This window comes from Pyrgilauda ruficollis, unplaced genomic scaffold (assembly GCF_017590135.1).
Source record: "Pyrgilauda ruficollis isolate IOZ18807 unplaced genomic scaffold, ASM1759013v1 scaffold94, whole genome shotgun sequence".
Classification (NCBI taxonomy): Eukaryota; Metazoa; Chordata; class Aves; order Passeriformes; family Passeridae; genus Pyrgilauda; species Pyrgilauda ruficollis.
The window spans coordinates 1,473,966-1,489,627 of NW_024531488.1; the positions used below are offsets into that span (position 1 = coordinate 1,473,966).

General features: G+C 37.9%; 1 protein-coding gene across 7 annotated transcripts in view; it reads left to right on the forward strand.

Annotated features, from left to right (window-relative positions):
• The window catches only part of FAM172A (family with sequence similarity 172 member A), a 245,509-nt gene that overhangs the window by 21,457 nt on the left and 208,390 nt on the right, over positions 1–15,662 (forward strand). For all 7 annotated transcript variants that reach the window (XM_041489473.1, XM_041489476.1, XM_041489474.1 and 4 more), the window contains 2 exons: positions 2,756–2,857; positions 5,433–5,533. In XM_041489473.1, the coding sequence (XP_041345407.1) occupies positions 2,756–2,857; positions 5,433–5,533 (203 nt within the window). The remainder of the gene's footprint in view (positions 1–2,755; positions 2,858–5,432; positions 5,534–15,662) is intronic.

Genomic DNA, 15,662 nt, shown 5'->3' on the forward strand with positions numbered 1-15,662 from the left:
ACACAGAGCTAAATGACTTAGGAGTAAAAATATTTTACATAAGTGGCATGTTTTGGTAGTGGCTTTCACTTTGGAAGTATATGAAGTTGGTTAGATCTACAAGTTAGTTAACCATACGTTGATTTAAAATGCTTGCATTGCACAGTTGTATTCTAAATTGTCTTTCAAAGGAGAAAAAATAACATAGCTTGCCACTCGAGTACATCCTGGATTTCTATCAAAGCATTATTAGAAAGCAGTGTTCCGTTACATGTGATGATAGATGGTGTTTCTTCAGTTGCTGCTGAGTTTGTGTGAAGTATTTGTTGAAAACCTGTGTAGTGCTTTTATAAGACTTTGTGCCAATTCTGTCCATTTAGTATCTTTTGAGAAAGCTATAGTTCAGATTTGGAAGTAAAACTCCCAATTTTATACATGGCATTAATTTGATTATCTTCAAGGATTAGTGTTAATGATGTGATCGAGTGATTTTCCATTTAGCTAGAGAAGGTCTCTTGCAGATCACTTAGTTTTCAGCTCTGTTGAACTATCAAATTGAGTTGGAAAGTCCAAGACCTTAGGTAAGAATGGTAGAGCAGATTTGGAAAGAATCCCAAAGTTGTAAGACATTTTAGATAAATTTAATTTGAAAAGTTGCACAAGAAGAAAGTGAACGTGTCAGTGGTTTCAACTCAGGTGCAGTTTTCCTTAGTGGCTGATGAAAGCTGTAAATCATGACAAGCTGTACATATTGTGAATAAGCATAATATACTTTGTATTTTATGGTCCTTGATACTCAGGAGACTGGGTTTTTTTTGTTGTATAGTAAGTGACACTTCTGTGTAAATACATCTCAAAATAGATAATGGTAAGATGCTATGGAAATTCAAGTGAAATTAAATTCCAGTGATGCAGTGTGACTGGAGTCTCTTCACCAATGAGAGAAAGATGTGCTAAAGACTGTTGCTGCCTTGATTTTGTCAATGTACAAAGGAAGAAAGGACACATTTTTTACATCCTGTTGTGGGAGTCTTCTTTGACAAAATTCTTTTATTTTTCTATATCATTTGGTTGAGAACCAAAGGAGCTTCTGCAGAACTTCCAAAGGACAGTGCACAAGAACAATCACATAATTTTTTGCATGAATTGAATTTCTTGGGACTTGCTGTTAAATAGATGTGATGTAAAAATGAGCTGTGGCTGAGAAAGACAGATTTAGAATCATCCAATCAGTATGTGGTGTTATATAGACATTTAGATACCACAGAGATACTGAGAAGCCATAGTACTTGTTGGAAAGATGCTGAATTTCAGCAACCATACCAGATGGCTTTTGTCCTCCAGCTTTGCCCAGTGGAATCACTCAGAGCTGGCAACAATCTGGAATAAATGTAAATGCTGGAATAAATGTAAAGTGAACTTGAAGAGTTGTAGAAGTGCAGGTCAAGGAACTCTCAAGAATGTTGAAGATAATTTTCAGTACATTTTAAACAGCAGAAATTTCAAAGTGTTGAATGTGTCAGTCCTAACCTTAGGTAATGTGGGTAGCCTACTGGCAACACGACCAAGCAAAAATAGTTGTACAGAATATAAAAATAATTGTTTAAGTACTACAAAGATGGAAGCATAGTTAATGCCAAATGAAACTTAAAGAAAATTAGTATTTTCAGACTTCTTTTTTTTGAGCTACAGTACTGGATAATAATAAAGGTAAAAATCCATATACTTAGAACATTTAATGTATTTCCTTGGTAACACACAGTATCTTGATTTATTAAATAATTATAGTTCAAAGTCAGTTTAGCACTGCTGAACAGACTGTTTGTGTGGTCTTCAATTTCATCTGACAAAGAAGTAGGAAAATGTATTTTGGTGAAATCCTGCTGAATTGTTTCTTGATTTTTTTTTGAATTAATAATCAAAAAATGTATTAGAAGTGTAGTGCACTGCATTGTGTGGAGATGAGGAGAGGAGAGATCATTGTACCCTATTACCTGTGTATGCAGTAATTGTTTGGTAGTTAAATGCAGATGTAAAGATGTCCCCATAAGTTTGCCTCTGGTTAAATGTAAATCCTTAAATCTAGGGTAAAGAATGTAGATTATGCTAATTTTAGTGTACATGCATTAGTGACTGTATGTAGGCTGTATGTAGGCTGTAGCCTACATACACAGAAAAGCATGTGTATGCCATGGCTTGCTATAAAGTGGATGGGAGTTTCTCTACCTTGAGAGCTATTAATGGGGGTGGTTGAGAGGAGGATTCAGACCTAACAGTCTGGGTATCAAAGGAGGGGCTGATGGCTGGTGTGTTCACACATCTGGTAAATGCCAGTGAGATGATGTGCTCAGATAATCTGAACTCCTCAAGAAGGCAATCAAGACACTATCAATCATTTAAAACTGAAGCTAGAGAACTTTATGTTGAAACCATGGTGCGTACCTCAGAGACTTATTTTCTAACACTGAGGTAATGAATCATTGAAACAAATTGCTGTGTCTTTGGTGACTTCCCTTTCTCTGGACATTTTTAGATTACTATAGAAATAAATAGGTACATAAATAAATAAGTAAATAAATGAATATGTATACAGGCAGTGACGTCCAGCTTTTGAAATCTGAACAGGATTTCCCATAACAGTGTCCTGTGTTTAGTAATACTGGGATATTCTTCTGCCTGTAAGATCTACAAATATCAGCAAACACTTTTTTTTAGTGTTACAAAGGAAATAAAAGAGACAGCATGCATTATGTATTTTTTTCTTTTACTTTTTTAGATTTATTGTCTAGAATAGACTTGGATGAACTAATGAAAAAAGATGAGCCACCACTTGAATTTCCTGATACTTTGGAAGGATTTGAGTACATTTTTAATGAAAGTAAGTTATATGTGCTTTGTAAAAACCATATGTAGAATAATGTTGAGTGGTTGTCAGAAGTTGAATTATACCTTATAAGTCCCTATTAAAATTTCATATTTTCCTGTTAGGATTGAAATTTTAAACTTCAGTGTTGATAGACTTGTAAATCTAAGACCTGTTTTTTATTTCATACAATTATCACAAAAATCCCTCATTTCATACAATGTTGTGGAGTTGTACTGGGCCTATTTTATGACTTCCTGTTTTCTGTTACAAAAGTGTTGATACAAAAATTCTGAAAGTAATTTCTGTAGCATTTGAAATCCGATTTAAAGATTGGTCATTCATTTAAGGAATGTTTTATTTCCTGATTAATTTTTATGGCTATAGAAGAAGTTGTTTTTCAGATGATAATTTGTCCCAGCTATTCCATTAATACCAACAGGAAAACACCTATGTATGTTGATCGAAGAATAAGCAATGTGATAGACTGTCTCTTCTGGTGTGGAACATAATTTTGCATTGCAGCCAAGTGTGTGATGCCTGCAAGCAAGTACTTCCAGCTAGCTCAGTCTCTGTGTTAAATGACTTAGTATTTATAATTTCCAGTGCATGCATTTTAAAATGCAGGTAAGAGATGAGCCTCTGAGCTAACGTAATACCAGACTGCAGGAAGTGACTCTTTCAAGACTGTTTAAAACCTGTAGAACAAATGGGAATGTTTACGATTTTACTTCTTTGCAGTGCCTGCTCTGTGAACAGAGGAACTTTAGTTTCTAAATCTGCCTGTTTTGCATCTTCCACTTTTAAAGAGAAAAAAGAAAAGAGCTTTCCTTTAAATGATAGTCATTTATGCAACACTTAGCTTTTTAATACCCTGATGGCTTTCACAGGTAGGTACTTAGAGACTAAGTGTCATGAAAGTGATGCTCTTTCTTTGATGGAAGGAGTTCAGCTCTGTCACTTTTCAGCTCCTTATTTTTAGATCTGCGCAGTGTCTACTGTCTTCCTTACTGACTTCAGAGTTAATAGTTCATATGTGGCTGATAAAAAGGGCTGAAATTTGAATTTTGGGGAATGAATTATGTTACTGAATATTCCATTACTAAACCTCACAGCCTGAGTGATTTCTTTAGAATGGAGGAAAACCTATTACATATGCTAAGAGTCAGCAAAGCAAAAAAGTCACCATTTTGCTTTTGTACATTTAATTCAAATGTTTAGTCGTGTATTTTTATGTCTTAATCATGCTTGTTTTTATGGTGGAAAAGTACAGAAGCTTGTTAGATTATTTAAATCTGAATAAGGCAGGGGTTCCACAAAGTCAGAGGAAAAATATAGGAGATATTTGTTACTTGTGGTGAGAGCCAGTTCATGTGCTGTTGAATGGCATATTTGAAGAGTATGTATCTGAGAAGGAGCAGCTGAAAGTAAAGGTATTATGAAAAATGTGAGAAGGAGAATGCTTGAACCCAACATTGGGATAGGAAACTCTGGAGAACTACTTCCATAGTATCCAGTACATGAGGTAAGGCAGGTCTAGAAAAAAAGTTAAATGAGCAGATAAGCATAACTATTATAGACACCAGATCTTAAGTGTTTTATTTAGAGCATCAGGAAATAAAGTTTAAAAGTTCTGTAAATACATCAACCAAGCGTTTTTTTTCTATTCAAGAGGAAACATTACAGAGAAACCTTTGTTTCAGCATTCAAAGTTTACTTGCACATATGACTGTTTTTAGTGTTTCACTTACATACTGCAGTTTTCTAATGCTCTGAGATCATCACTTGTGTTTTGTCTGATAGGCTGAAACATTGTTGGTAAAATATTTGTTCTTGTAGTTGGCTTTCTACTGGTTGCCATTTTATTATTATCATTGTTTTAACACAGCCTGTGTCTTCACAAGTGGTCAGATTTGCTGTTAACTTTGGCTATAAACAAGGCCAACTACAGGAAGTTGAGAGCAAAAGTAGCATGTGGTTTTGCTCTAAACAAGCATTCTGCTTTATTCTACTGTTGTAATCTCAGTGTACCCTAAATCTAGGAGGTCTTACCTGATTTCATGTTGGAGTTAAGATATTTTTCCTAACTGTGGACATGGTTCTTTTCTGATTGGCTTAGAAAGTTGTTAGGCTTGAAGAAAAATCTTTCCCTTACTTCCAGTTTCCAGCCCCTTATGTATTTGCATTTCTTTACAATGCAGTTAGTTTTGAAGTAGAGGATTTGTAGCTACAATTCAATCACCTGCAGATCAAATATTAACTGCTAATGTTTACATTTCACTGTTAATTCATAGCAGTTGAGACGTAAATATGTTTTGTGAAGTACTCTGGCATTTGATATCTGTGTGCAATTTCGCTGTCATAATTTCTGTTTAGCTTAATCTAGCGGTATATATGATAAATGCAAGTGCAATTTTTTTATGCTACATTTGTTTTCTGTTAAAAAACCTATAACCAGAAACGAGGAGGAATTCATAATAGCTTGATTTTTAGATATAGACTTATGTTTAAATTTTTAGCAGTTGAGTGTGCCTTACTTTTAATGAAGAAGGATATTAACTGGATATTAATGATTTTGTTTCTTTTACAGAAGGGCAATTAAGACACATTAAAACTGGGGAGCCATTTGTTTTTAATTATCGTGAAGATTTGCATAGGTGGAACCAAAAGCGCTATGAAGCCCTTGGAGAGGTACATAATTAGTGTGTGTGCATGCATGTATATATATCTCTGTGTGTAGCATTTAAATATATGGACACATTTAATATATGTGTGTATATATTTGTGTATATGTGTACATATATGTACATACACACATATATGTGGATGTATATATGTGTGTATGTGTTCATGTGCTATGCGTTTTGTTCTACCTGTTTCTCTGTAGAAGTGATATTTTTGCATACATTAATAAAGTTTTAGTGTGGTTCCAGTCATTTAGTAGAAAGTATTTCAGGATTTACTGCATATTAATGCTCTAACAGTAATTTCTATTGTTTGCTATATAGCTTAGGATGTGATTTAGGTTACTGTTTGACTTTAGTATATCTTCATAATAGAATATAATCTACCTACATAAGTCAGAATATTATACAGTGCAGTATTTTTTTAACCTTAGTCACTTCATGGATTACAAAGCTGTGACAATTTTCTTTTTGGCTGAAGATAAATGCATTGGTTGATTTTTTCATGTTACCAGGAGATAACAGAAAGCACTAAATAAAACAGAAATCTGAAGAATGAATTGGTTATCTGTTAGTGTATTACATATTTGGATGCTATTGGTACTTCCTAGGCAGTTCAGCCCCCCATAGCTACCTGCTCACTCCTCACTGTGGAATAGGGGAGAGAATCAGAAGGGTAAAAGTGAAACATTCACAGGCTGAGTTACAGTTTAATAGGTAAAGTAAAAGCTGTGCACACAAGCTTTAAGAAAGAAATCTTTAAATTTCTTTAATAAGAAATCAATTCACTTTACATCAACAGGCAGATGTATAGCCATCTGCAGCAAATCAGGGCCTGTTCGTGCATAATGGTGCCTTAGGAAGAAAAGTGCCTTATCCATACAATCCTGGAATGGGTTTGGGTTGAAAGGGACCTTAAATATCATCTAGTTCCCGTAGGCAGGGATACCTTCTACTACATGAGGTTACTTGAAGCCCTGACCTTGAAGGCTGATAGGGATGTGGCATCCCCACCTTCTCTGGGCAAAGTCTTCAGTGCCTCACCACCCTCGTAGTCAAGAATTTCTTCCTAACATCTAATTGAAACGTACCTGTTTTTGCTATTGCCCTTTGTCCTATCACTCCATGTTCTTGTCAGTAGTCCCTCTCCAGCTCTCTTGTAGCCCCTTTACTGAAGCTGCTGTAATGTCTCCCTGGAAATGTCTATTCTCTGGATTGAGCAACTCAAACTTACTCAGCCTGTGCTCATAGGAGAGGTGCTCCAGCCCTCTGGGGGTGCTCTGTGCTTGCTTGCTCAGCCACGGTTTCATTTGTGTGTCAGCCTGGGTTCGCTGCTGGAGCTGCCCAGCTGTTTGTCCTGCCAGAGCTTTGTTACCAGAAATTGATGAAGCTTGTTTTTTACCTTCTCCTCCTCATTCCTGCCAAGAACTGTGGCAGTGAGTAGAAAGTGAATGGGACTATTGCAGGTGCTTCTCACATCTTTTCACTTTGTATACTTTTCTGAAAAAAGGGATAGTGCTGTGTCTTGATACACATTTCTTCTGAGAGGAAATACTGTTGCATGGCCTGTATGTATGGATGTTTGTGTGTGTCTACATTGTTCAAATATTCCCATTTTCCAAATAAGTGAGTTGGACAGGACATGACTAAAGATCAGTATGGGCTTCCTGTGCCACCACACTTTCCTGTGCATATTTGGAAATACACAGCAAATTTCACATTCTGTGCATCTGAAAAATGTGTGTAAATATCTTCAACACACAGGTATGAAAAACTTTTTGTGATTTTTTTGGTGTACTTGTTCTGGGACCAGGGATCTTATATCTGTGATCTGTATTGTGTATTTTGCCTTAGTTATAGTCATTCTCCGTGTTCCAGTTTGAATAATCTTTGAAAATTCACTTTGTTTATATTGGTAGGTAAAGGACAAGGAAGGCTTAAGGTCAGGTATCTGACAGAGAATTGTTCTAAGTTGTCTGTTTTGTTTTTTTAGAGGAAAAAAAAAACTTCATTTTTGTTTCAGTCTTTTTCTATTAGGTGCTCGGTACACATAATTGTTCCCACAAGCCCCAAATTTATAGATGTTCCATTGTCTGGATTTGATGTAGTTATTTGGGAACACAGGAGATGCTGATCCTTGGCATTTATTCACATAACTAAAATCTCGTTTTTTGTCCTAAATTAGTGAGTCACTGATGCAAACATTGAATAATACTGGAGTGGTATATCACCCTCTGATAATCTGTTTTGTAGTCTAAGGTAAAGATGTGTTCAGCAAACTGTGGTAGCTTAAGAAACAGTCACTCAAATGATATGTAAAATGATGTAGTAAAATCTGGCCTTAGGCCTTTGCTTTGAAACATTATCCTTTGGTTGTAGGAGTTCTTTAATGTGCATTTAGGATTCAGTTATGTAGCTTGTCATCCAGTGAGATGATGAAGTAGCTATATTTGTATCACTGAACAAAATTGTTTTATGTATTCGGTGTTTCCATTGTTAGCTCAGTCATTGCATGCTGGTTTTCTGATTTTTAAAGGATACATACATCCTGCACAAAACCACTTTTTTACTGTGCATATACATATATATATATTAAAAACAGTTATATATATATATATATATATATATATATATATGTATGTTGTGGGGTGTTTTTAATGTGTTTTATTCATTTTAAGAAGTGAGTGTACTCTCTGGCCTTATAGTACCAGCATCATTCTCTTTTTCTTGGAGCATTAATTTCAGTTTGGTTCTCCATGGGGTTTTTTTTGCTAATAAAAGTCATGAAGATACTGTCTGTGATGTTCTGCCATTTTTCTGATTGTGTGGAAATGGGTTCTTCAAAAATCAAAGTAGTTTGTCTACATCTCCTCTCCTTACATCTTTTTATTGTTCATTCACTGATCAATTATTTCAGGCACACAATTTTTTTCTGCAGCTTTTTGATATGTGTTGTTAATAGATAATTTAGTGAACTGTTAATAATTTTGTGATTCTGGTTCAGTCGTTGCTATTGTGGCATTGGATTTTGTAGAGAGCCTCTCTATTTGCTTTTTAAAAATTAAAATGGCAGCAGAAGTGCATAGAACATAGTGTTGCAGCTGCTTCGAACTGATGATTAATCCATGTGGCAAGTTCTAAGTATGATTGAGAAAAATTTCGTGACAACAGCTTAGTTGTTGCAGACTTTAATTGACTTTCTACTTTTATACTCATGTAGTATCCAGAGTATCCCTAGCATCAGAAGGTGGTTATTGTCTGTTGCTTTGCCTGTATCTTACAGCCTAAAGGCAATTATAATTTGTTGATTACTTGGACGCCATTGAACACTGGCATTAATATTTTTGGGAGTGCCTTCACTGATGAAGAGACTTTTACCTGTACTGACAGCTTACTTTTCTACCAATGTCTTAGAAAAGCCAAAGAGGATTTGTAAATATGTAGATTATAATGTGGACCATGACATAAATATCTCTGCTGTGATCCTATTCAAGTTAATGCCATGTCTTGTAATTGCAACCTTTCTGACTGCAAAAGTCTGTAGGCAGGTAGCAAAATAATTAAGATGGTTTTTTGCAGTCACCATTGTATAATGTTTTGTATTTATGTAGAACAGATATGTAAAGCAGAGAAATTGAACATTTAAAGCAGAAATTCCTGGTGTCATGTGTGATAACAGTTAATTTTATGTCATCAGAGAAGTCTTATGCCACTAGAAAAACTGCTTTAAAGTATGTTCACAAGTGTTAGATCCAGCTTATCACAAAGTAGATTGCCATCAAGGTTAATATTTGAGTAGTATGTGTGGCATAAGTATGTAAAATTATGATCTTGACAACCCACAATTCAGATGGCTAAGAGTAAAATTGGATTTTTATTTCCAGATCTCCTTTAAGTTAAAGAACAGCTTGGTCTCAACATGATTTAAAAAATAAGCGTTCACCTGCTACTAATTTCCTCCTTGGTTGCAAAGATCATTATATATTTTGATGACTGAGAGGCTATTTACATAGCACAAATGAAAGCATAGAGCAGCAGAAGAGGACATGTAAGTTAATGAAGAAGGAAGCATTAAGTAGTCTGCATTTGAAAGGGTAGCTTCTTGTATGAATAACCCAAAATCTGATGATAGGCTGCACGTGCACCTGATAGTACTTAAGGTCCAATCTTGCAGCCAAAGCTCATGTGAATAAGCTCAATAGGTCTATCTTGTGAATAAGGGCTGCAGGATCAAGTTTCAAATAAAATGTGCAGATTATTAGTAGAAATCCTTGCACTCTTAGTTTCAGTTTCCTTGCAGTTTATCACTGAACATTCCAATTTTTTCTCTGGCTAGCAATGCTTTAATATAATATAAAGTACATGCTTCACAATATGGATCAAGGAAAATTGCTTGTGTACCTAGATTTCTTAAAATTTCTTATAGATTTCTTATTTGCTGTTGGTTATTTATTGTTTAGAAAAACTCTTAATGAGTCAACAAAATAAATTTATAATAATGTAACATATTGTTGGATTCCTGAACATTTGCCTTTATGGAATGCCTGCTTGGCTTGGGCTATTGAAGAGGTTTTTCTGTTCAGATATGAGATACCAAATACTTAACAGGTGTCTGTGGAGCATGTGTGAATTGAATTTTTTCAGTGTCTTGTATTACAGCCAAATAAGGGTGAACTTCCATGGAGATAGCACAAAGGCTCACTAAAACTCCTGTTTCACAGGGAGAGTGAAAGCATCTAATTCAAATATCTCCCGTCCTTATTTTTGAAAACGGTTAATTTCTGTTTTGTGTCATCTCCTTTGATAGTGCTGTTTCTCTGCAGGTTATGCCCAATTTTGGTGGTTTAGGAGTGGTACTCCAGTTCAGTGGTTCCACTGAGGCACTCCAAACTGTGTGCTGCTCCCTTCCTTCCCCCTCCCTCTCTTCCTCTGTGATAGAATGGAGAGAGTTGGGAGCCAAAAAAGTAAATATGATGGGTTGACATAAAAACAGTTTGCTGGAAACAGCAGTGAGATAAGAAAACTAGCAGAAACAGCAAAAATATTAATAGCAAGAGTGTACAAAAGCAAAAGAGTGATTTCCATGCAAAGAGCTCACTATGGAGGTCTGATCCATGCAGCCAGGCTCCCTTGTTCCAGAAGTGAGCCCTTCCCTGTTAGTGGAAAATAACAGGGAGGTACAGAATAACCTCTGGGTACTAGCGATGTTCCTGCTCTGGCTGCTCTGGAAATGAACCCTGTCCTGGCCAGAATCAGGGCCCCCATCTACTAATGATAATTGCAGAATGCTTTTTGCTTTAGGAGAATTTTACAGTGGAGTCAGTGTTGCAAAAAATATTTGAATTGCACCTCTCCTTGAGGTACACATCACATTTCCCCATCCATCTGTATTACCCATGAAGTGCACTCAGGTCCTTCAACAAAAATAATTCCACTGTTGGCTTTGCCTTTGTTGGAGGCCGACTAATCCAAACTGTCACCCCTAACAGATTCCTCATGTGCAAAAAGGTAACTCTGTCCCTTCCGTGGTGCATGGGGGTTTTGATTGGGCAGGGCCAGCTAGACTGGAGCCTGTAGTGTTAACTAACCAGGTAGTCTTCAAATAAATGTAGATCCCAGTGTTTGAAGTTTCCACCACCCATTGCTTTTAATATGGTTTCAATAGTCGATTGTATCATTCAGCTTTCCCAGAGGCTGGTGCATGACAGGGAATATGATACCCACTCAATACTGTGCTCTCTGGCCATGAGGTCTATGATGCTATTTTTGAAATCAGTCCCATTGTAGTGATGCCTTTTCCTCGGCTTAAAAAATTGAGAGCCAGACACAGTTAAGGGATAAGAGATTTTTACCTCGGTACTTTAATAAGAATGCTGTGGTGCACCATTTCATCAAGGTGGGATGTGCCGCAAAGCACACACACGATAGATCACGTATGCAATTTATAGATCTTACAAATTAGCATATCTAACAAAGATGCCCCAATGGGAGGCCTGGATGAATGGCATGATATTCCCCCATTCTAGGAATTCCCCCCTGGATAGGCCAAATTTCTAGTTGACAGGATATGTTTTAGAGAAGACCTTAGTTTCCCAAGATAGCATGGGGTTTTCCAGCCTCCTGCTATGAGGCTTTTAGGATGTTTGGTTTCCTGGCCTAACAAAGTACTAGGGCTATGCTAAGTTATCAGACATAGGGAATTACAAGTATGCATGTTAAAAATACTGAAGGTACATGAAAGTTATATAAAAGAAAAGGCAAAAAATCATCTTCACATCAGTAAAATTCTGTTTTTTCTGGGTTGCCATGTTGCCACAGGAGTTGCTTCTTGAGGCCCAAGCTGGTGTTCCAGGCAGTGGTGTGAGGCACAGGGTTAGTGTGAGGGCAGTGTAATTAATTAACCTGCCAAACCTTCCGCTATTTGTATTTTGACCATCATCCACCACACCACAGGGGCTTTGTCTGTTTGGCCTGCTTGATCAGAGTGCATGTTTCACAGTTATGGATCACCTGGGAAATAGTGTCTGTCATTAAATTCACCCCATAGTTAAGCCACGAGCCCATCTGTATTGCTACTTCTCTTCCCTGCTGCCCTGCAGCATCATAGGCCCACCAGCCAGAAGTAATTCACCCTTATGCTCCCAGTCCTCATCCACATCCACCTGAGACAGTTAATTGTGGCAGCCCAATTCACCTGTCCATTCTTGAAATGCTCTTCAGTATCCTGACTCCTGCATGCATGTGCTGCATACATGCAATACTTTTACAGCCAACTTCTCTACCCGAGTAGTGATGTCTTGCCACAGTTCTTCAGCCCAGATGGGTTTACCTCTGTCCTGCCAGTTGGTCTTCTTCCATTGGTCCAGTCACCCCTGCAGTGCATTTACTGTCATCCAGAAGTCAGTGCAGAGGTGCAGCGCTGGCCATTTCTCTCATTCAGCAATATCTAAAGCCAGCTGGATGGCTTTCAGCTCTGCGACCTGACTTGATGCACCCTGTCCCTCCATAGCTTCTGTGTAGAACCCTGTAGAGCTGCTTTCTGTTTTCAGTGTAGCCCAGCCATACAGTAGGAACCATCAGTGAAGAGATCATACTTATTTTCATTTTCTGGTAGCTGATTATATGATGGGGACTGATCAGCATCTGTAACTTCCTCCTCCTCTTCTTCTGATGATAATGCATATTTTTTGCCTTTGGGCTGAGTCATGATGAATTCCAAGATCCTTAGGCAGCTGGCATTTGCTGTTTAAACTTTCTGTGTGATCAGAGTTATCCAATTACACTACATAATACCAGTGGCATGATGTGTGGAAGGGACTTTTCCTTTGAACACCTTGCCCAGCACTGGCAATCAGCTTGCCAGGAGGAGTTGTGCTTTGGTGCCAATCACACTGAAACAGCTCAAGCCCCTTCATAAGCTGCCAAGATCTTTTTCAGTTGTTGGCCTCAGATCCTTTGTATCCCCAACTGCAGAACCCCAGGGTTCATCCTCTAGTCTCCTCAGGTACTTTTCCAGACATTCCAGGAAGGACCATTCTCCCTGACTGTAGTGTAGGCCACATTTTTCACATCCACTCCTCTTCTGACTGCCTCCAGAGCTACTGCATGAAAAATCTATTTGATTTGATCAAAAGCTTGTCATTCAGGACGCCACTTAAAATCATCCTTCCTCCAGATCACATGCTGGAGAGGACTCACAATCTGACTGTAATCTGCAATACGCATCCTCCAAAACCCCTCAGCATCTAAGAAAGCCTGTGTTTTCTTCTTGATGGTTGGCAGGGACATGGCTGCTACTTGGTAGACCATATCCATTGGAACCCAGTGGTGTCGATCTTGCCATTTTACTCCCATAAAAGGAAATTCCTGGACAGGTCCCTTGACCTTACTTTTCTTCACAGCAAAAGCAGCCTTCAGAAAGATTTGGATTATGTTCTCCCCTCTCTCGCAAACTTTCTCTGTGTTCCCCAGCAGTGTGGTGGTGTCATCAACGTAAGTGTTCTGGAGCTTCACCCTTTTCCAGTGCAGCCTGGGTCAGTCCAAGGCAAATAGTGGGCCTGGGCTTCCACCCCTTGCACATCCAGTTCCAGGTGTACTTTGTGCCCGTCTAGATGCCAGCAAACTGTGGCCTGCACTCATGGCTAAACACATGGAGAAAAACACATTTGCAGTGTCAGTGGTGGCACCACTTTGCTGCCTTGGACTCCAGTTCATACTGAAGTTCCATCACAACTGGCACAGCAGTGGTCAATGGTGGTGTGACTTTTTTCAGGCTGTGACAGTCCACTTGTCAATCTCCACTACACTTACACACCGGCCATATGGGACTACTAAAGGGTGAGTGAGTCTTGCTGGCCAATCACTGGTTCTTCAGAACCCATCGCATGGCTGGGGTTCACAGAGTCCCGGCTGGCGTGGTGTTATCAATGGTGCACCGGTAGTGATTGGTACCTGTTGTTCTTCAACTCTCAGCAGTCCCAGAGCAGGAGGCTCCTCTGAGAGACCAGGCAAGGTATTCAGCTGTCTAACTTCCTCTGTCTCCACAGCTCTCCCAAAAGTCCAACAATGGCCTTTTGGGGTCCTTGACTTATCCTCTATTACAACCTGTCCTTGAAGGTGAGGGTAATGCAGGTTCTTGGAACCCCCCTTGGAACTGATTTGAGTGACACAGTCATCAGTGTTTGTAAGTATATATAAATAAGTTTTATTTTAGAACAGTTTTGTTGTAATGAAAAGCAGATATGTAGCTGATTTAGTTATCATTGTCTTGGTTTAAGACAATTTAAGAGGGACAATCTAAAATGAGGTACCTCTTAATTTAGGCAATAAGGAGAAATTAATATGAGTAGATGTAAGTGAAAAAATGTAACAGTTTATTGAAGAAATTGAATAGTGACAGGCAAAAAAAAAAAAAAGTAACAACTGGTTTTTGTTTGTTTTGGTTTTTTTAATATAAAAGATCAGCAGTAGTATTATGATTTACATGTCAAATGTTCACTATGGAGCTGGACCTGACCCTGTGGCAGCCATGGTACCCTAACCAGAAGAGACCCCTTCTCCCTGCAGGAGAGTCCCCTCCTGATGGCATAGCAATGATGTGAGGTGGTCCCAGCCATGCCCCCTCCAGGCTACTGCAAAAATTAACCCTGTCCTTGCCAGACCAGGACACCCAGCTACTAATGAATATTGCAGAAGGTTTTTTGCTTTAGCAAAATTTTCCAGTGGAGTCCATGTCACAAAAAAACACTTATGGTTGCAGTGTTTGGACAAAAATATAAAGGTAGGCAGAAGAGAGAGATTAGCCAGGATCTTTAAAATATGTGAAGGTGTGATCTCATTTCTTACTGTACAGAGAAGAATCTATGTGGAACAGAGACTCTTAGGTGTACCAGCTGAAGGAAGAGCCTAAACGAGCCTTAATCACTTTATGGAAGGCAAAGGCAGTTATAAGTGCAATACTTTAGGAATCCATGCCCTATATGTTATAGGTGGTTTTTCATACTGGTTTGATTATTTTCAATTTTTGCTAGATAAGTGAAATAGAAAAATGGGAAATGAGACTTTAAACAAATTAGGTAAAACAACTAAAATTGGGGCATGATACTGAATTTCTCTCTAATAAGCTCTAAGTAATAAGTTTCTAGAAAGTTCCAGTCCTTTTCCCATTTCTGAATCAATGTTTCTGATAATAGAGAAAGTTAGTGGAGGCAGCTGAAAAAAAATTAAATGTGTGTACAGTCTTTGTAATTTTATGAAGATGTGAGCTTTTAACAGTTTGTTAATTTTCAGCATTTCTTTTTTCTGAGTGAAGTAAATGGACAGCTCAGATTCAGGACTACTTAACAGTACCTACGGAAATTTAAATATGAATCTTCATTACATGCAGTATATTCATTTGCATATGCTAAATCAGCTTTCAAAATCTGGTGTTTGTGAAGACTTTTTAGTGGCATGATTGTCAGATGTGCTTCAGTGAACTCTTCTGGTTTGCAGGCAGCAATTGGCAGTACATTGGTTCATCAGAGTAACATGGCAGTTCTCGAAAGGTTCAGAGATAGTTTTATAATTATTGTTAGCATGATTTTTGAAAGAAATGATGAGCATCTCATAAACCCAGATGGGAGTTTGTTACGTTG